Genomic DNA, 22,714 nt, shown 5'->3' on the forward strand with positions numbered 1-22,714 from the left:
AAGTCTTCGAGGTAGTAGATAATGACGAAAATTACGATGTTATTTACTTAGACTTTAGCAAAGCATTTGACAGAGTACCGCATCAGAGGCTTCTGAGAAAAATTAAGGCTCATGGTATCGAGGGGAAAGTTTTAAATAGTATAAAATCATGGCTCACCGATAGAACGCAGAGGGTCAGCGTAGATGGTGTTAAATCTGAGTGGGGCCGTGTAACCAGTGGGGTTCCCCAGGGGTCAGTACTAGGCCCACTCTTGTTCATAATCTACATAAACGATCTAGATACTGGGATCAGCAGTGACATAAGCAAGTTTGTGGATGACACCAAAATAGGGCGGCAAATTAATTCAGGGCAGGATGCAAATGCATTACAGGAGGATCTAAATAAACTGCAGGGGTGGTCTGAAAAATGGCAAATGAAATTCAACACCAGCAAGTGCAGCGTACTTAATATTGGAAGAACAAATACTTATAATGTATACAGCCTTAACAACATCAACCTAGAGAAGTCGACTTGTGAAAGAGACCTAGGGGTACTTGTAAGCCCGGACCTACTGCCTAGAAAACAGTGCGTTAATGTTCGAAATAAGGCAAACAGAGTATTGGGTTTTATATCGAGAAGTGTAAGTAACAAGAGTGCAGAGGTCTTACTGCAACTATATCTTGCGCTAGTCAGGCCGCACCTCGATTATGCGGTTCAGTTCTGGTGCCCCTATTATAGAATGGATATAAATTCACTAGAGTCGGTGCAGCGAAGAAAGACAAAAATGATTCCGGGACTTAGAAACCTTCCATATCAGGATAGGTTAAAGAAACTTAACTTGCATTCTCTAGAAAGACGAAGAGTGCGGGGAGATATGATAGAAGTATTTAAGTGGGTGAAAGGAATCAATAGAGGGGATATAGATAAAGTTCTTATAATATCCGAGCAGTATAGGACTCGGAGGAACGGATTCAAGTTGGATAAGTTTAGGTTTAGGAGGGAGATAGGAAGAAACTGGTTCACAAATAGGGTGGTGGACGAGTGGAACAAGCTTAGCAACTTTGTAGTAAGTGCGGGAAAAAGAACTCCCTCAACAATACAAGTGGTTGCATTTATAAAGTTCCTTGCAAGGAATGTAATATGTTTTACTTAGGCCAGACAGGTAAAGATCTTGTAACTTTGACTTAAACAACATAAATATAGTGTTAGGACAGGCCAGGAATCCAATGCTCTGTTTGTTCATTTGAGGGATAATAAGCATTGCATTGACTGGGATAATGCCTCCTCAATATTACCTTGTAATGCAATTGACAGTGGGAACATTATAGAATCTAGTCTCATTAAATATACCGAATCCGTCAACATGAATTTGAGTAATGGTATGTACAAATTGGATAATTTCGTAATTAAGAAGATTTGTAACCAGGTGAGATGGTTGGGTCGCTTGGGAACTTCGTGTTTAATTTTTCCTTGTGGTTATCAGCATATATATATATATATATATATATATATATATATATATATATATATATATATATATATATATATATATATATATATATATATATATATATATATATATATATATATATATATATATATAATTTGTGAAGCACGTACCACCAGGCCACCTCCCAAACATAATTCTCGCTTTTCATATAACGAAGTCCAGAGTTCGAATCCCCTTTTTAGAATGTATAGTTATGTATAAAATGTAGATTTTTTCGGTCATTCTGCACAAGTATACAGTATTTATTGTTGTAATGATTAATGATTTTTTTATTATAGTTCGGATTTTTGGGGACAGAAAATTATAATATTTTGTTGTTTTTTTTATTGGCTTTTAGTGGAAAATGGTGATGAGGTGGATGGTAATCTCTTGATCATCACCATAACTGCGGATGGTGGCCGGGTAGTGTTTGGCTGAGTATGGTGACGTATGATGAAAAATGTAGGGTACATTGGCAAAACGTAAGCAAATGAATGATACAAATATATGATAAAGAAAAGAAATGAGAGAGAGAGATAGAGAGAGAGAGAGAGAGAGAGAGAACAAACCTCTAAACAAATATCAACATTCATCAGCAAATGTAACTTACGCTCCACGGTCACGGCAGAGGCTACTGTGTGTCGCCCCTCGCTCAGTATAAAGCTGTCTGGTCGAACGTTTCACGGATATTATTTTTATCTCATTTCCCCTTATATAAATTTTTTGGTGAGATATGAAGAAATAATTTCATTGGTTATAAAAAATGTTGGGTTTGTAATTTTATACATTGTGGATGATGTATGTACATGTGTGTGTCCATTACAGGAAGCGCAGAACAGCCGTATACACACACACACACACACACACACACACACACACACACATACACACACACACACACACACACAGACACACATACACACACACACACACACACACACACACACACACACACACACATATATATATATATATATACACACACACATATACACACACACACACACACACACACACACACACATATATGCACACACACACACGCACACACATATATACACACACACACACACACACACACACACTCACACACACACACACACACACTACATCCTTGACCACCGGAGGGTCAAGACCCACCAGGCAATGCTGAGCAGCGGCCCCCCTTGGCCATGTTCGACCCCATTCCTTATGTCCCTCTCCCCGACCCATCCTCACCACCGGGATATCTACAGTACATAATCAAAAGTGACAATTTCGTTTAGGAAAGAAGTGGGATCAGTGTTGAACAGTGATGAACAGTGTTTAAGCCAGTGAATTCAGCACCAGACAGTACCAGTGAGAGCCGTGACCCACCACTGAGAAAAGCACCCCTGGGAACTGACCACCATCTTCTGACCAGGAGGTGCTAATCAGTCCACAATGGGAACAACACTGACTACGAGATAAACACAATACCACCCAACAGAATGAGGTACTTTGACACCACCCGGTGCCTCCATGACCACGTGATGTCCTTCATATCAACACCCGAGGACGAGTTACTACACCACGTGAACACCACACCACCCGGTGTCCCCATGGCTACGTGAGGTCCTTCATATCAACACCCGAGGACGAGTTACTACACACCACGTGAACACCACACCACCTGGTGTCTCCATGACCAGCCCAGGCCCGGGCCATCAACTGTAAACTATATTAATTTGTATGTTCAATTCATGTTCCTTCTTCTTTCAGTAATGAAAGCTTTCTTAAACGACCCACCCACCCAATGTCTTTGTATGTAATAAGTCATTTTTGTCCAATGTATATTTTCAGCCTTCGGGCTGCAGAACTTTTTTTCAATAAACCGTTAATTATTATTATTATTATTATTATTAAAACACTTCATTACAACGAACATTACAACCTTAGAGGCATTCCCATAGTCCGATGTGCTAGCTATCTATCTCTTACTTTCTCCCTCTCACTATCTGTGTGTCTGTCTGTCTGTCTCTCCAGGCTTATATTTCTTTTACATAATATGAATGAATTTTCACTCAACATAACCTTTGAGGGTTGTAGTGAGTCAAGGGTTTATTCTGCAGTCTTCCCTCCCCTTCCTCTCACACACTCTATAAATGTCCGTTTTCTGTTTGTACTGCCCTTCGCCCCCTTGTTTTTAAAGCAATAAGAATCACACATAGTTTAGAGAAAGAGGGTAGGGCAGAGAGAGAGAGAGAGAGAGAGAGAGAGAGAGAGAGAGAGAGAGAGAGATAGAGAGATAAACCAATCCAATAGTTGTCCCACAGGTAAATGTTACCAAAGTGTCCAGGGAATTTTGGTGAACATAGGCAGCTACCAATCAGGGAGGTACTACCGCCTGGGAAGATATTGGAAGCATAATGTGTTGTCTAATGGTAGACCCTGCTGCCATATGGCATCACGAAAATTGTCACCAAGTCCCAGGTTGCTAATCTGACTTTCTGCCTCATTTACAAATAGTTGCAGGGTCTCAATTGTTTATCTTACTATTGGCAACACATCATACATATATTGTTTCTCACTTTTGATCTTTTTTCCATTTTTGTATTTCTTTATGGTTCTCTAATATTATTATTATTATTATTATTATTATTATTATTATTATTATTATTATTATTATTATTATTATTATTATTATTATTATTATTATTATTATTATTATTATTATTATTATTATTATTATTACTAGCGGAATCGCCGCCCTCCAGGCGGCTCTTTCGCTAGGCCACGGGAGGACGCAACCCCCAGGGAGGCTCCACATTGTCTCACTGTAGTGCATCAAGGTAGACCACATTTTTGGTTTTGCCATTAGCAGCAAGTATGTACAGATTTTTGCCAGTTCCCACTCTGGAGCATCCAACATAGAACTGTCCATGAGAGAAGCAAGGAAACACCAGGTTTAGGCCAACCATCTTTAGGGACTGTCCCTGGCTTTTGTAGATGGTCATGGCAAAGTTCACTTTAACCGGGAACTGAAGTCGCTTGAACTTAAATGGCAGGTCAGTGGTGATGAGAGGTATCCTTGGTATAAAAAAACGTCCTCTCCTTTAGCTTTTCTTGTCAGTATTGAAGCTTCCAGTACATGTGGCATCATGTTCTTCACCACCAGTCTTGTGCCATTGCAGAGGATTTGTGGTTCAAGATTTCTTAAGAGCATTATAGGAGTTCCAATCTTGAGAGTGAGGTGGTGAGGAGGCATTCCAGCGGGTTCCAAAGAATTAAGGAATTCTGTAGGGTACTGGACTGCTTGGTCCTGGTCGATTACTGTATCAACAGATTTGAATGAGCTCTCACTGCCTGGAAGCTGTCTGAGTAGAGTCATGTTGATTTCAGCCACTGTTTCATTCTTTGGTGCCAGAATTGCGCGTTCACGCAGCCACTTGTGATCCTTGTAGTGGTGGATAATGTTTGGGTAGACCATGTTAGTGAGCTCAGTTGAGGACTTTGCAACATTTCCACATCCTTGAGGAATGATTATTTGTCCTTCTGAATCAACAGGGAAAGTTCCATTCCCAATCTGTAGTAGAAGGTTTGCAAACCGTCCAGCATCCTCATCTCCTTGTGCATGTACTCTCGTGTTTGTGGAAAGGGTGAGTGTCTGAACACTTCTCCAAAGGTATGATGCCTTGAGGCACGCATTCAGTTCATCAGCTGGAGTGCTTCGAGGAATGACAGGTAGGGTCTGGCGAAAGTCTCCAGCAATGACCATTGTAATGCCACTCATGAACTGGTCATTGCTTCAAACGCTAACTTGTGAGACATAGTGCATTCATCCCAGACTATGAGGCTGCATTTTTCTAAGAGTTTTGCCTTTGCCGATCCTTTTATGATGTTGCACACTGGATTCTCAATATGAGTGAGGTTGAGAGGCAGTTTAAAAGTTGAGTGTGCAGTACGTCCTCCTTCTAGTAGTGTTGCAGCAATGCCTGAGGACGCCACAGTAAGAGCAATTTTCCCCTGATGACTTACTTTGGCCAACAGAAGGTTGATCAGGAATGTTTTTCCTGTCCTGTCAGGTGCATCGAGAAAGATCATACCTCCCTGCTCCGCTTGAAACGCTTGCAAGATCTGTTCACAAGCATTTGCTTGATTAGGCACCTGGTGAGGCTCATTTTCTTCAAGAAAATTCACCAGAACTTCAACTGAGTAGTCTGTCTCTCTGAGCAACTCCCTGTTTGCAACTACTGGTTCTTCTCGGTTTGGGGAAGGCAATCCAAAATCAGTCAGGTTTTTTCCGCATAGCTCCATCACTTTGTCTTCCAGCATGATCAGAGCCCTGTTCAACTTGTCATCCACGAACTCAATCTCTTGACCAGGATGTTCTCTTCTTGCTTGATGAAGCAGATCCTCTGAAAGACTTTCTTGGTGGTTTTTCCAGAGCTGGCTTGGGTTAAAAAGTCCACATGTAGCAATCATGATGGCAAACAGGTTCCTCATTCTCATTGGCGATTGAGTAGCTGCTGCCTCTTCTAATGTGTCATTCCAGTGACCATCATCTTCAAGTAGGCCAAGGAGATTGCACGCTTCCTGATAGGTTCTGCAGACTTGTCCATTCACTGTCTTCAGTGCTGCATATGATGTTGGGACACGGATGTGGTGCAAAAGTAGTCTCAAACAGTAGTATTCAATGTTGTTGGGGTGAACCGTGTAGACACGTCCCAAAGCATTACCTGACTTTATCCCTGGATATCCTTCAACATCGGATCCCTGAGCTCTTCTCTGGAACTTTTTCATTGAAGCCTGCCATATGTAGAACTTGGGTTCGTTAACATACAGGAGTATTTGAGCAAACTCATCTTCCTGTGAAAGCTTGAAGAATGTAGTGAGGGTCGTATCAGCAGGATTTGCCATTTGATTTTGGAGGGACTCTTCTGTGAAGTATACTCTTTGTCCATTTTCCAGGTGAACAGCCAGATGAACTACTGTTGGACATCGTTCGTGTATGGGAAAAATTAAAAATTCTCCATAGGGCTTCATTGCTGCATATCATCACTACATATATAACACCACCCATCATCACTACATATAACAACATCCATCATCACTACATATAACATCATCCATCATCACTACATATAACACCATCCATCATCACTACATATAACACCATCATCATCACATCATCACATATAACAACATCCATCATCACTACATATAACACCATCCATCATCACTACATATAACACCACCCATCATCACTACATATAACAACATCCATCATCACTACATATAACATCATCCATCATCACTACATATAACACCATCCATCATCATCACTACATATAACACCATCCATCATCATCACTACATATAACACCATCCATCATCACTACAGATCGGTAAAGATAGTTTCCGAGATTCTCGTGCAGACACACAAACAAACAAACACACAGACATACTTCTTTGTTTTATATATATATACAGTAGGCAGATTATTATTATCATTATTAGTAGTAGTAGTAGTATTATCATTATTATTATTATTATTATTATTATTATTATTATTATTATTATTATTATTATTATTATTATTATTATTATTATTATTATTATTATTATTATTATTATTATTATTATTATTATTATTATTATTATTATTATTATTATTATTATTATTATTATTATTATTATTATTATTATTATTATTATTATTATTATTATTATTACATTATTATTATAATCATTTATTTTATTATTATTATTATAAATTTTATTATATATTATTACATTATTATTATTATTATTATTATTATTATTATTATTATTATTATTATTATTATTATTATTATTATTATTATTATTATTATTATTATTATTATTATTATTATTATTATTATTATTATTATTATTATTATTATTATTATTATTATTATTATTATTATTATTATTATTATTATTATTATTGATATTATTATACATTTTCGCCCCCCAGGCCCATATGTGGGTCAGTCACCTGTGCCCAGGCGGGCTAATCCCCGTTAAAAAAAAAGCCTCAGATTCTCTTCAAGCCTGTCCTTAGGTCTATTTAACGGTACTACCCTCTCTAATGTTACCCACTTTCAGTATCTTGGCTCCCACCTGTCCACCACCGCGGAAATCAATGGAGAGATCCAACATCAGATCAGAGGTGCCTTTGGCAGAGTCCGTACCTGTGTCTTCAGCTGAAATTATCTACAAAGTTGCACGTTTATTGAGCACCCTGCTGTATGGCAGCAAGATATGGGTCACATACAGAAGGCACCTCAAGGCTCTTGAAACGTTCACGAACGTTGTCCACGTTCCACCCTCCGAGTTCGCTGGGAAGCCAAGAGAACAAATGCCACTGTTCTCGCTGGCACCAATTGTAGGAGCATCGAAGCCGCCATGAAAACTACTCTGGACTGGCCATGTTATCTGCATCGACGACAGTAGACTGCCAAAGCAGCTACTTTACAGTCACCTAACGAATAGTAAACGTAATGCTGTTGGGCAACGGAAAAGGTATAAGGATAGTCTTAATACAAATCTGAAAAAGCGCCCAATTGACCCCCTCACCTGGGAGACGATCTCTCCACACCGTAATGCTTGGAGGAGTACCACACGAGAAGGTGTCAATACTTTCGAGTAAGCCCGACTGCATACCGAGACAGACTAGCGCCAGAGCCGGAAAGAAGTTGCCGCTGCCCCTCCCGCACTAGGTGTAGCCCTCCACACGTGCAACATCTGTGGACGGCTCTGCAGGTCCCTAATAGGCCTCGCGAGTCACCTAATATATACAGTAGAGGAGAGCAGTGACCCTTACTAATCTTAATAAAAAAAATGACCATGCCATCTCTCTCTCTCTCTCTCTCTCTCTCTCTCTCTCTCTCTCTATATATATATATATATATATATATATATATATATATATATATATATATATATATATATATATATATATATATACAATCAACACCTCAACCCGCCAGGATTCGAACCCATGGCCCACGAGCCCATGACTGTGACCGGGGAACGCTAACTGCTGGACCACCAGGATACTAAAAGCAGTCCTAGACTCTGTTATATTTCACACAAAGCCTGTTCAACGAGCTTATGGCGCCATGAACCTCTAATGGGGACTACCCGTATCACGTAGGTGGTCAGAGTACCGTTTTACCAAATCCGGCTTCGAAACACAAGGGCTAATGAAAAAAAAATATATATATATATACAGTATATATATATAAATAATATTCAGAAATTTCAGTGTAATTTCAAAAGCCGCGCCATTGACGATACTGAGTTTCAAGGTCGTCTGAGGGGGACAGCTGAGAGTTTCTGGAACTAGGCCTATACGATATTAAATGTAATTTACCGAATTAATATGGATGCGAATCATGAAATTAAATTTACATTATTAAATTTTATATTTTTATGGCCGTTTCTCAGTCTAAAAATGTTACGTGTGTCCCAACGAAGCTATTAGTTATGCTGGAAAATATGTCACGTAGGCCTAGGCTTGGGAAAGCTCGAGCCTGGCTGTTTCTCAGTCACGCGAAATCGATCGGACAGACAGGACGTCCCTGCGCGTCCGTCCACAAAACGGTCACCGCGTCTAGTCACCTGTGTTGCGAGACCGCAGTATAACAAGTAAGTCTCATTCGATCTCAGACAGGGTTTAGAAAGGGCAGTGATAAAATTAGCAATAGCTAACAGTGAGTTCATTGCAGGGTTTTCGTCATCACCCACATGACTGTGGGTGATGACTGCCATTTGAGACTGCCGTTGATGATTGATGATTAGCGATTGTCGCAGTTGGAACGATCAATGCAGGTTTGTCACTGGTTAGTGGGGTTTGCAAGGGATCTCTAAAGTGACACCAGCTGTTTGGGGCATGACGTGACGATCGTTTGGGGTCATCAGCCCTCCTCTACCTCGGCTCACAATATCACATATCTTCAAGCAGTTTAGTGAAAACCTTTTACTAACGGGAAGCTAAAGCTTCTCTCAACTGTACAAGGTCGTAGTTGCTCACTCCCTTCCGTTCATGGATGTACTGGGTGTAAAGTGAAGCCAGCTGAGTGAATGAATGATCACACACTGAGGCCAAGAGTCTAGTGGAACTTAAAGGTACATTTTCCAAAGCTGAGAAACGCTGGTTTGGGCCTTAAACTACGGGTGCCAGTTGGTTGTGCCTTAAAAACTATGGGTGCATGTGGAATCTATGTGTTAGTTTAGGAAGCATGGTTCACGGGTTTTGGTGGACTCAGTAACTTCTTAATAATAGTGATAATATTTTTGTGTGTAGTTAATACTATTTTTTCAGTTACTGACGTTGTCTTGCTGTGTATAGTTAATATTTCTTAAATAAATTTGATAGTATTGTTTTTTAATGTTGTCTCACTAATTGATGCCAGAGAATGAGGGAACTGTTTTTCAGATAAGTTTTCTCCCTTCTGTTGTAAGTGATACTGTGATTTAGTTCCTTTAATGCATTTAATATTTCTTTATAATTTCGATCCCAGGTATAACCTTTGTTCCCCAAAGTAGTGTTTAAGTTAGGTTAGGAGGTGTGTATCGGTTGGGGTAATATAATTTTATTGAGTGCCCTTTAGGCCTATTCATAGTGGATTCAATAATTTCTTATTTTTTTATATCATTTTCTCAGTGATTGATATTATTTTGTTGAAAACCCTTAAGGCCTGCATCTGTTGGTGTAACATAATTATATTGAGTGCCCTGTAGGCCTATGCATGGTGGAATTAATACTTTCTTATTTTTATACCATTTCCTCAGTGATGGATACTATTTTGTGAAAGCCCTTAAGGCCTGTTTCATGTGTGCAAGCAACACTTCTTAATACTTTGAACTTATTGTTGTCTAATGAGGCATTGTCTGAGTTTCTAATAATTTCAATATCATGTACTGTATAACTTTTACTCCCCAGAGTAGTGTTTTAAGTTCAGGTTAAGAGGTGCGCATATTGGTGTACCATTATTTGATTGTGTTTGTAGTGTTGGAGGGAATATAAGTGTCTAAATTTTACAGTGTGTCTCATTCATCCCAATCACAGATGCTATCCTTCCACGGGTCACGGAGAATTCATTTTTGTTTATAAATTTAAGTGTTCTTGTGCTGGTTCGGGTTTTTTCTCCAAAGGGCGCATCCACTGCAATTTCCATCTAATAATATTTAATAAACCCCAAGTCAAGTGAGAATTAAAGTCCAGTAATTCCGACCGGTTACACACATTATATATATATATATATATATATATATATATATATATATATATATATATATATATATATATATATATATATATAATATATATATATATATATATATATATATATATATATATATATATACTTATATATATATATATATATATATATATATATATATATATATATATATATATATATATATAATATAAACTCTATATACAGTATATATATATATATATATATATATATATATATATATATATATATATATATATATATATATACTGCTATATTGTCAACAGTATTAGTAGAGAACATAACATTTATATTCCTGTGTGCATACAATCGAGCCTTTAAATTCACTGTAAATTCACTAGTGAATCCATGCGTGCATATCTATGTATGTAGTCATGTGTGTACATGTCAAAACAACATATAAGCAAATAAATCTTCATCGCTAAGACAACACAAACAATAATATCATTGTTGTTTAGTTTTTTCAGCGTAAATACCAACAATGATGACATCATTAAAACAATAGAGAAATATTCCTTAGTTATACCACTGGGTTGTTCCCATATGACTTAGCTTAACACATTAATCACTCTATATATCCGAACAATAGGCGAAAAAGACCCAAAATATACATTTCGGATACTTGGTGATATATTTCCCTACTTGATATACAAAATTTTGGTGAAATAGGGGATATATTTCTCAATTTACTGTACAAACTTTAGGTGAAAAGGACGGATATATTTCACCATTTAATTTACAAAGTTATGGTAAAAATAAATTATATATAGAGTGATCAATGGGGATATATTCATATAGATTGTTATTTAATACAAAAAAATTGCCTCATTAACTGCTTGTTACTATGGGGAATGGCAATTAGATGTTTGTGAAGTAAATGATCGGAACCGTGTAATAACTAGTATGTGATTTCCATACACATATATGTGTTCTAATCATCACTGTGTAACAACCACCAAACTTTAACAACCTTCTCTGTGTAACAACCTTCACCAATCTATCAACAATAACAACAACTATATAAACTAATACTTAAGTAACATCTACAATCATATTGCAACTAGTGTTATAACTATTTCCTTAATTACTGTAACAGCCATTAAAACAACCATGAACGAGGTAGTTAGGTCACTTACCATTAGCTACGAAGACAAGACGAGCTGAGACGAGGAAGAGAGAAACAAATAAATGTTATTAAGGTTTACTAAAAAACACAATTAATTACATAAAGACAAAGGTAACTAAGCGGTAATTAAGAGGTAATTACATGTTACATAATAATGTTTCTGATATTACATTTAATTACTTAAGTGAGTAATTTTTCTAGAAGGTATAATTACTTCTTAAGATGAGTATGTGTGTGAAAGAGAGAGAGAGAGAGAGAGAGAGAGAGAGAGAGAGAGAGAGAGAGAGAGAGAGAGAGAGAGAGAGTGAGAAAGGATGTAACTGAGAGAGAGAGAGAGATCTGAGATAGTGAGATAGCAGAGGAGAGAGAGAGAGAGAGAGAGAGAGAGAGAGAGAGAGAGAGAGAGAGAGAGATCTGAGATAGTGAGATAGTGATGTAACTGAGAGAGAGAGAGAGAGAGAGAGAGAGAGAGAGAGAGAGAGAGATCTGAGATAGTGAGATAGTGATGTAACTGAAGAGAGAGAGAGAGAGAGAGAGAGAGAGAGAGAGAGAGAGAGAGAGAGAGAGAGAGAGAGAGAGAGAGCAATGAACTTAGTAATACGCTAAAGTACTCCTACAAAACACCGTTCAATATGCAAATGACTTTAACACAGCTTATGCAAATTATATGTTACTTACCGTAGGATGGATTGCTTGCTGCTTGGGGAAAAAATAAGACCATCAAAATTATTTCAAAACTAATTTGCTTATCTAGATACCGGGTCATGCATAGTGACTGATTAGATCTGAAAAATATACAGTATGTCTAATATATACAGTATAAATGAGGGATCACATGAAGATTAGCCCTCTTCCCGCTCACCTTATATTACCTGATAATTACACATCTTAACGTTACCTAGGTTTGGTAAAATTATATTAAGTCAGGTTAGGTTAGGTTTGGTTAGGTTAGGCTAGGTTAGGTTAGGTTAGATTAGATTTAGATTAAGTTAGGTTAGGTTTGGTTTGATTTGGTTAAATTAAATTAGATTAGGTTAGGTATAATTGGGTTAGGTTTGTGTTAGGATGATTTATCGTAAGGTGAAACAACCTGGTAGGCTAATCTTCAGGTGTTCCTAAATTTGAATAATAAAATAACAATAATCGTAAATTCTAAACGGCGTCAATCAAGAAGCCTGAAAACTGCTTTGAGAAAAAATCCTGATGACGCTGTTTGACAATTGATATTTATCCACATTAAAATATATATATTTATATATTATCCAAGGCGTCTCATTACTCGTTTCGTAAATTTAGTTTTCTATTGAACTTTGGTGCATTGACCTGTGGACACCAAGGTCAAACAAGGTCATGTGTTATACAGGTCATACATTAACAGATTGCGGTCATACATTACACACTAAGTGGAAGCTGAAGAAAAATACACACATTGTAAATATAACAGATCAACATCATAACAGGTCAACATCATAACAGGTCAACATAACGGGTCAACATAACAGGTCAACATAACGGGTCAACATATCGGGTCAACATAACAGGAGATCAACATAACAGATCAACATAACAGGTCAACATAGCAGGTCAACATTACAGGAGGTCAACAAAACAGGTCAACATTACAGATCAACATAACAGGAGGTCAACATAATAGGTCAAAATAACAGGTCAATAAAATAGATCAACATAACAGGAGGTCAACATAATAGGTCAACATAATAGGTCAACATAACAGGTCAACAGAACAGGTCAACATTACATAAGGTCAACATTACAGGAGGTCAACATAACAGGTCATCATTACAGGAGGTCAACATAACAGGTCATCATTACAGGAGGTCAACATAACAGGTCAACATAACAGGTCAACAGAACAGGTCAACATTACATGAGTTCAACATAACAGGTCAACATTACAGGAGGTCAACATAACAGATCAAAATAACAGGTCAATAAAATAGATCAACATAACAGGCGGTCAACATAATAAGTTAACATAACAGGTCAACATACAGGAGGTCAACATAACAGGTCAACATTACAGGAGGTCAACATAACAGGTCATCATTACAGGAGGTCAACATAACAGGTCAACATTACATGAGGTCAACATAACAGGTCAACATTACAGGAGGTCAACATAACAGGTCATCATTACAGGAGGTCAACATAACAGGTCAACATTCCTGGAAGTCAACATAACAGGTCAACAACATAACAGGTCAACATTACATGAGGCCAACATAACAGGTCAACATTACATGAGGCCAACATAACAGGTCAATTTTACAGGAGTTCATCATTACAGGTCAACATGGCAGGTCACCATAACAGGTTAACATAAGAAGCGAACATTGCTGGAGGTCAACATAATAGGTCAACATTACAAGAGGTCAACATAACAGGTCAACATAGCAAGTCAATATAACAGTTCAACATCGCAGGTCAACATAACAGGTCAGCATAGTATGTCAGCATTACAGGTCAACATAACATAACAGGTCAACATATGAGTAAGCCAACATAAAGGATCAATTTCGCTTGTCAATAAAACAGGTCAACATATCAGGTCAACATAAAAGGTCAACATAACAGTTTAACATAACAGAAGGCCAACATAACAGGAGAACTTCATAAAAGGAAGTCAACATAACAGGTCAACATATGAGTAAGTCAACATAAAGGATCAATTTCGCTTGTCAATAAAACAGGTCAACATATCAGGTCAACATAAAAGGTCAACATAACAGGTTAACATAACAGAAGGCCAACATAACAGGAGAACTTCATAAAAGGAAGTCAACATAACTGGTCAACATAACAGGTAAACATACAGGAAGCCAACGTAAAAGGTCTGCAACATTACAGATCAGCATTAGCGGTCAGAAGGAAGAAATCTGTCACACTAAGAAGCAGAGTTCACGAAGACAAGGAAAGCAGAGTTCACGAAGACAAAGAAAGCAGATGTCACCACGATAAAGAAAGCAAATTTCATGAAAACAAAGAAAGCAGTGTTTACGAAGACAAAAAAGCAGAGGTTACGAAGCCAAAGAAAGCATAGTTCACGAAGACGAAGACAGCAGAGTTCTCGAAGACAAAGAAAGCAGAGTTCACGAAGACAAGGAAAGCAGAGTTCTCGAAGACAAATAAAACATCATTCACAAAGCCAAAGAAAGCAGAGTTCACGAAGATAAATAAATCATCATTCACGAAGCCAAAGAAGGCAGAGTTTACGAAGACAAAGAAAGCAGAGTTTACGAAGACAAAGAAAGCAGAGTTCATGAAAAAAAAAGTCACGCAGACGATCAAAGAACAAAGATCACAACGACTTTTATAATCACGGGACACAAACACAAATCATAAACAACACACGAGAGAGGGAGAGAGAGAGAGAGTAACCCACCTATGATATGGACGGTGACAGGAACAAAGGTGACCTGGCCTCGGTGATCAACAGCCCCGGCCCGGAAGGTGTATGACCACTGGGATTTACCTGGTGTACGTCCAAGGGTCACCACACCTGACACGCCATGCACTGTGAACTAATGACCCATGGAGGGGGGGAGAAGGATTAGTTAGCGGTGTGTGACGAGAGAGAGAGAGAGAGAGAGAGAGAGAGACTTTTTGTGACTTAAGAAAGTATCCAACTTCCTCTAACAACAGTATCAACTTTCTGTCAGTTACTTCCTCTGTATTCTCTCTTTTGACTCTCAAGTAAACAAACACCTGTGTCCCTCAATACCTGTGCCACTACCCATCTCCTGTTACATGTGCCCTTTATTCCTGCCCTGACGTTGTACACTCCTCCATACAAATGTTTGCCAGTGACGCCAAGTTATTTCGGGGAAATAAAAAGAACCAAGCGGACTGTGAAAGAGCTGCAGAAGGACACTCTGCTTGGGAGGCTCAATGGTCGAAGGAATGGCTGCTGAGATTCAATGTGTCACAGAAGTGTAGAGGATGCACCTGGGGCGTACCAACGGTAAGGAGGCGTGCCATATGTCCCAACAGGATGAAGAGAAAATGTACTAGATTGAGACTGTGTGTGAGAAAGGACCTAGGTGTGTATGTTGACAAGGAGCTGAAGTTCTCAGGCCATTGCGAGAAGAAGGTAAATCAGGCAAATAAATTACTGGGTCGTATAAGAAGGTCGTTCCGATATCTAGACGGTCCGTCCCTCGTAGAGATCTTCAGGAGTGAAGTGCTTCCCTATCTGGAGTACTGTCACCCCATCTGGTCCCCGAGATATGCTAGGGACTGTCAGTTGGTTGAAAATGTTCAAAGGAGGGCCACCAGACTGGTGCCTGCACTTCGGCACCTCAGCTACCCTGAGAGATTGGAGTGCCTGAACTTGCCTAGCTTATACTACAGACGGGCAAGGGGGGACCTAGTTGAGGTGTATAAGCATCTCAGGGGCACTACTCAGGTGAGTGTCCTTACTTGGAGCTGGCGGACGCTCGCCCCACAAGGGGTCACAGCTCAAGATTGAAGAAGCCGCAAGTCCGGAAAACCGTGAGGGCAAACTTTTTCGGAGTGATGGTTGTAAACTCTTGGAACAATCTACCAGAAAGTGTTGTGACGGCACCGAGTGTGAGCTCTTTCAAGAGAAGACTTGACCAACACTGGAGCGGGTTCAGGTACATTCAGGAGCCGGTGCATGCCCAGTATTTGCCAACAGTGCGTGACAGAGACGTGACCGATCGCCCGGGCGGCTAGCGAGCCGACCTTTTGGTGAAGAATATAAAGGAAAAGAGTCGTGACCGATCGCCCAAGCGGCTAACAAGCCGATCAGTGGCGAAGAGGATAAAAGTAAAAAAGTAAAAGTTACATGTGCCACTATTCTCCTGTTACATGTGCCACTCCCTCCTGTTACATGTGCCACTATTCCTCCTGTTACATGTGCCACTATCCTCCTGTTACATGTGCCACTACCTCCTGTTATATGTGCCACTACCCTCCTGTTATATGTGCCACTACCCCTCCTGTTACATGTGTCACTATCCCTCCTGTTATATGTGCCACTATCCTCCTGTTACATGTGTCACTATCCCTGTTGCATGTGTCACTATCCCTCCTGTTACATGTGCCATTACCCTCCTGTTATATGTGCCACTACCCTCCTGTTATATGTGCACCACTCCCTCCTGTTACATGTGCCACTATCCCTCCTGTTATATGTGCCACTATCCTCCTGTTACATGTGTCACTATCCCTCCTGTTACATGTGCCACTACCCATCTCCTGTTGCATGTGCCACTACCCTCCTATTACATGTGCCACTATCCCTCCTGTTACATGTGCCACTACCCCTCCTGTTACATGTGCCACTACCCCTCCTGTTACATGTGCCACTATCCCTCCTGTTACATGTGCCACTATCCCTCCTGTTACATGTGCCACTGCCCTCCTGTTACATGTGCCACTATCCTCCTGTTACATGTGCCACTATCCCTCCTGTTACATGTGCCACTACCCTCCTGTTACATGTGCCACTATCCCTCCTGTTACATGTGCCACTACCCATCTCCTGTTACATGTGCCACTATCCTCCTGTTATATTGTGCCACTATCCCTCCTGTTATATGTGCCACTATCCCTACTGTTACATGTGCCACTACCCCTCCTGTTACATGTGCCACTACCTCCTGTTACATGTGTCACTATCCCTCCTGTTACATGTGCCACTGCCCTCCTGTTACATGTGCTACTATCCTCCTGTTACATGTGCCACTATCCCTCCTGTTATATGTGCCACTATCCCTCCTGTTATATGTGCCACTATCCCTCCTGTTACATGTGCCACTACCCTCCTGTTACATGTGCCACTACCCTCCTGTTACATGTGTCACTATCCTCTTGTTACATGTGCCACTACCCTCCTGTTACATGTGCCACCTCACTCTCCTGTTACATGTGTCACTATCCCTCCTGTTACATGTGCCACTGCCCCTCCTGTTATATGTGCCACTACCCCTCCTGTTACATGTGCCACTATCCCTCCTGTTATATGTGCCACTATCCCTCCTGTTATATGTGCCACTATCCTCCTGTTACATGTGCCACTACCCCTCCTGTTACATGTGTCACTACCCATCTCCTGTTACATGTGTCACTATCCCTCCTGTTACATGTGTCACTACCATCTCCTGTTACATGTGTCACTATCCCTCCTGTTACATGTGCCACTACCCTCCTGTTACATGTGCCACTACCTCTCCTGTTATATGTGCCACTATCCCTCCTGTTACATGTGTCACTACCCTCCTGTTACATGTGCCACTATCCCTCCTGTTACATGTGTCACTATCCCTCCTGTTACATGTGCCACTACCTCTCCTGTTATATGTGCCACTATCCCTCCTGTTACATGTGCCACTATCCCTCCTGTTACATGTGCCACTATCCCTCCTGTTATATGTGCCATTATCCCTCCTGTTACATGTGTCACTACCCTCCTGTTACATGTGTCACTATCCCTCCTGTTACATGTGCCACTATCCCTCCTGTTATATGTGCCACTATCCCTCCTGTTACATGTGTCACTACCCCTCCTGTTACATGTGCCACTACCTCTCCTGTTATATGTGCCACTATCCCTCCTGTTACATGTGCCACTATCCCTCCTGTTACATGTGCCACTGCCCTCCTGTTACATGTGCCACTACCCTCCTGTACATGCCACTATCCCTCCTGTTATATGTGCCACTATCCCTCCTGTTATATGTGCCACTATCCTCTTGTTACATGTGCCACTACTCCCTCCTGTTACATGTGTCACTATCCTCCTGTTATATGTGCCACTATCCTCCCTGTTACATGTGCCACTATCCTCCTGTTATATGTGCCACTATCCCTCCTGTTACATGTGTCACTATCCTCCTGTTACATGTGCCACTATCCCTCCTGTTATATGTGCCACTACCCCTCTTGTTACATGTGCCACTATCCTCCTGTTACATGTGTCACTATCCCTCCTGTTATATGTGCCACTACCCATCTCCTGTTATATGTGCCACTCTCCCTCTTGTTACATGTGCCACTATCCTCCTGTTACATGTGCCACTATCCCTCCTGTTATATGTGCCACTATCCCTCCTGTTATATGTGTCACTACCCCTCTTGTTACATGTGCCACTATCCCTCCTGTTATATGTGCCACTATCCCTCCTGTTATATGTGCACTATCCCTCTTGTTACATGTGCCACTATCCCTCCTGTTACATGTACCACTACAACCCATGTTAGCCTGTGTGATTGCCCCCTACTGCTACCAGTGCCACTATCCCCGTCACCGGTGCCACTATCCTCGTCACCGGTGTCACTACCCCCTTCATTGTGCCACTACTCCCGTCACTGGGGCCACTACCCCTATTACTGGTGTCACTACCCCACACATTGGTGCCACTACCCCCGTCACCGGTGCCACTACCTCTGTCACCGGTGCCACTACCTCCATCACAGGGGCCGCACCCCATCACCGGTGCTACTACCTCTGTCACCGGTTCCACCACCTGTCACTGGTGCCACTACCTCAATCACAGGGGCCGCCACCCCATCACCGGTGCCACTATCCCCTGTCACTGGTGCCACTACTTCAATCCACAGGGGCCGCTACCCCTATCACCATCAACGGTCCACTACCCCCGACACCGGTGCCACAACCCCAACACCGGTGCCACTACCCCCTCACCCGTGCCACTATCCCCATCACCGGTGCCACTACTCCCATAACCCGTGCCACTACCCCCGACACCGGTGCCACAACCCCCAACATCAGTGCCACAACCCCAATCACCGGTGCCACTACTCCCGTCACTGGGGCCACTACCCCTATTACTGGTGTCACTATCCCACACATTGGTGCCACTACCCCCATCACCGGTGTTACTACCCCATCACCGGTGCCACTGCTCTCCCTCCCTACCACAGTCACCCTCCACCTTCACATTCTAGTTCACACGATCTTTCTCTCTTACCTTCCATCCATTCAGCCATCCATCCATGTTACTCACCATATCAGGCGGCTCCACAGCCTCCAAGAAGTAGTAGTCGAGGTCTTCATCATCATCCTCAGCCGTCACTGTGCCCACATAGCTGCCTGTAGGAGGAGCAGAGAGAGGAAATATACGATACCTCGGTTCGGTTAGGTTAGATTTGTATTATATTAGCTTAGCTTTTGGCTAGGTTAGGTTTTATTCGTAGTTTGTGTTGTGCTGGGCCACAAGTTGAGGCTAGAGAGAGAGAGAGAGAGAGAGAGAGAGAGAGAGAGAGAGAGAGAGAGTTTAAATTAGTTAACAAGTGAAACACTCAACCATTAATCACAGCTTGGGGTCGCTCTCTCTGTCTCTCTCTCCACCAGTAATATATCTTGCTGATGTTACAACCTACATTGTTATTTTTTCTGCTTTTACTACTTACTGTTACAACCAAAAATGTTATGTTTCTGCTGTTAAAACTTGCTATTACAACCTACACTATTAATATATCTCCCAGCTGTTACAACTTACTGTTACAACCTATACTAATTATATATCTCCCAGCTATTACAACTTGCTGCTACAACCTACACTATTAATATATCTCCCAGCTGTTACAACTTACTGTTACAACCTATACTAATAATATATCTCCTAGCTGTTACAACTTGCTGCTACAACCTACACTATTAATATATCTCCCAGCTGCTACAACTTGCTGTTAACGCCAAGGAACTTAATGAAATTCTAACACTCTCAGAGGACCATCTTGCTTCCCAGGCTGTGTTCGCTGACAACTGTTACAACTGTTGAGTAAGGACTCTGGAACCGTTAAGACTTGGTAAAACCGTTATGACTGTTGGTATAAACGTTAAGACTGTTGTTGAAACTGTTATGACCGTTGGTTGAACAGTTAATCTTATTGATAGAATAAAAACCGGTGGAAGAACCGTGAAGACTGTTGGTAGAACCGTTAAGACTGTTGGTAGAACCATTAAGACTGATGGTAGAACCGTTAAGACTGTTGGTAGAACAGTCATTACCGTTGTTTGATTCGTTAAGACTGTCGATAGAACCGTTAAGACCGGTGGTAGAACAGGTAACACTATTGACAGAGCAGTTAAGGCTGTTGGTCGAACCGTTAAGAAGGTTGGTAGAACATCCATGACGGTTAACAGAACACTTAAGACATTGGTAGAATCGTTAAGACTGTTGGTAGAACCGTTAAGACCGGAGTAGGATCGTTAAGTTTGTTGTTGGAACAGTTAAGACTGTTGGTAAAACCGTTAAGACAGTTGTAGGTAAAACAGTTAGGACTGTTGTTGGAACGGTAAAGATTGTTGGTAAAACCGTTTAGACATTTGTTGGAACCGGTAAGAATGTTGTTGGTGTAATAAAAAAGGTATTATTTCCTTTTATTTTATTTCTATTTTTATTTTCTTTATTCTTTATTCTTTCTTTTATATAATAATGAGGGGAGGGCGGAGGAATGAGGAAGAGAGGGAGAAGGTAGGTCTGTGGTTGAGGGAGGTGAGGTTTTGCCTGTGGTCACCCTCACCCAGAGGGTCACCCCTTAGTAACCGATAGGAGGGGAGAATGAGGAGACAAGGGAAGATTGATAACTGGAGAATAGGGCTAAAATGCAATAACTTAAACATAGGGAAAATATGTGATAGTTGTTGTTACTCATGGGGTCACTGTGTCGCTCTATACCACAAAAACACACGAGGAATACTTTACAGTGCTTCATACACCGGGAAGGGAATTGAGAACTATTCTTAAAGGTTCTTCATTTATTAAGGACGTTATAAATGGAAAATAACACTTCAAAACAACAGCCTACCCTCCTAGCTAACTTCACAATATAACACCGCGTAAAGGGAGTTTACCAAAGGGTACACTCATAAATATCTGCCATGTTCAACCCGCCGACCCACACATACGTCTACACTTAAACACTTGCAAACACAGACCCTTTGTTTGAAAATCGAGCGTAGTTATGCCTTTGACGTCACACTCACAGGGCCGTGCTTGGCTTACGCCTAAGGCACCCTCAAGGCCTTGTCAGCTTGGCGGGCAGCAGGCACTGCACTTTGTTTCTTAACTTAATTTCCCTCCTTATCTTCTCTAAAACACTGGAACAGTTAAGACTTCTGGTAGGACCATTAAGGCTGTTGGTAGAGCCGTTAATACTGTTGTTGGAATTGGTAAGAGAGTTGGTGCAACCGTTATGGCTGTTAATTGGGGAATCCAGAATCATCAAGATCATTGAGTGGGACCGTTACGACCATTGAGTGGGACCTTATAGTTGTTGTGTAGGACCGTTACGACCATTGATTTGAGGGACAGCTACGACCAAAGAGTGTGACCATTACGACTGTTGAGTGGGACCATTACGACCGTTGTAGGACCGTTAGGTCCGTTGTTTGGGACAGTTACGACCGTTGTGTTGATAGACCATTGCAACCTTTGAGTAGGACCTTTACTACCATTGAGTGTAACCTTTATGACTGTTGAATGGGACCGTTATGACCGTTGAGTGGGACCCTTGTGATAATTGTGTGGAACAGTTACGACCGTTGTGTAGGACCGTTACGACCATTGAATGGGACCAGGACCATTATGACCGTTGAGGGAGACTATTATGCCCGTTGAGTGGGACTGTTGCAGACATTGAGTGGGACCATTACGTCTGTTCAGTGGGAGCATTGCAACCATTGTGTGGAACTGGCATAACCCTTGAATGGGACCGTTATGACCGTTGAGTGAGACCATTACGACCGTTAAGAAATTCCAGCGTAAATTTATGACTTCATGAAGACGTTCAAGATCTTTAACCACAACAGTAAATTAGGAATAGTGAAAAACTGTTAAGAGGCATAAACCGATAAT

General features: G+C 40.8%; 1 protein-coding gene across 1 annotated transcript in view; it reads right to left on the reverse strand.

Annotated features, from left to right (window-relative positions):
- The window catches only part of LOC121880371 (DE-cadherin-like), a 51,519-nt gene that overhangs the window by 27,268 nt on the left and 1,537 nt on the right, over nt 1-22,714 (reverse strand). Inside the window, exons 3-6 of the mRNA XM_042387525.1 lie at nt 19,859-19,944; nt 15,250-15,388; nt 12,525-12,542; nt 11,857-11,880 (exon numbers count right to left, since the gene is read on the reverse strand). Of these exons, the coding sequence (XP_042243459.1) occupies nt 11,857-11,880; nt 12,525-12,542; nt 15,250-15,388; nt 19,859-19,861 (184 nt within the window). The 5' untranslated portion in view covers nt 19,862-19,944. The remainder of the gene's footprint in view (nt 1-11,856; nt 11,881-12,524; nt 12,543-15,249; nt 15,389-19,858; nt 19,945-22,714) is intronic.

Source organism: Homarus americanus, unplaced genomic scaffold (genome assembly GCF_018991925.1).
Source record: "Homarus americanus isolate GMGI-L3 unplaced genomic scaffold, GMGI_Hamer_2.0 scaffold26674, whole genome shotgun sequence".
Lineage (NCBI taxonomy): Eukaryota > Metazoa > Arthropoda > Malacostraca > Decapoda > Nephropidae > Homarus > Homarus americanus.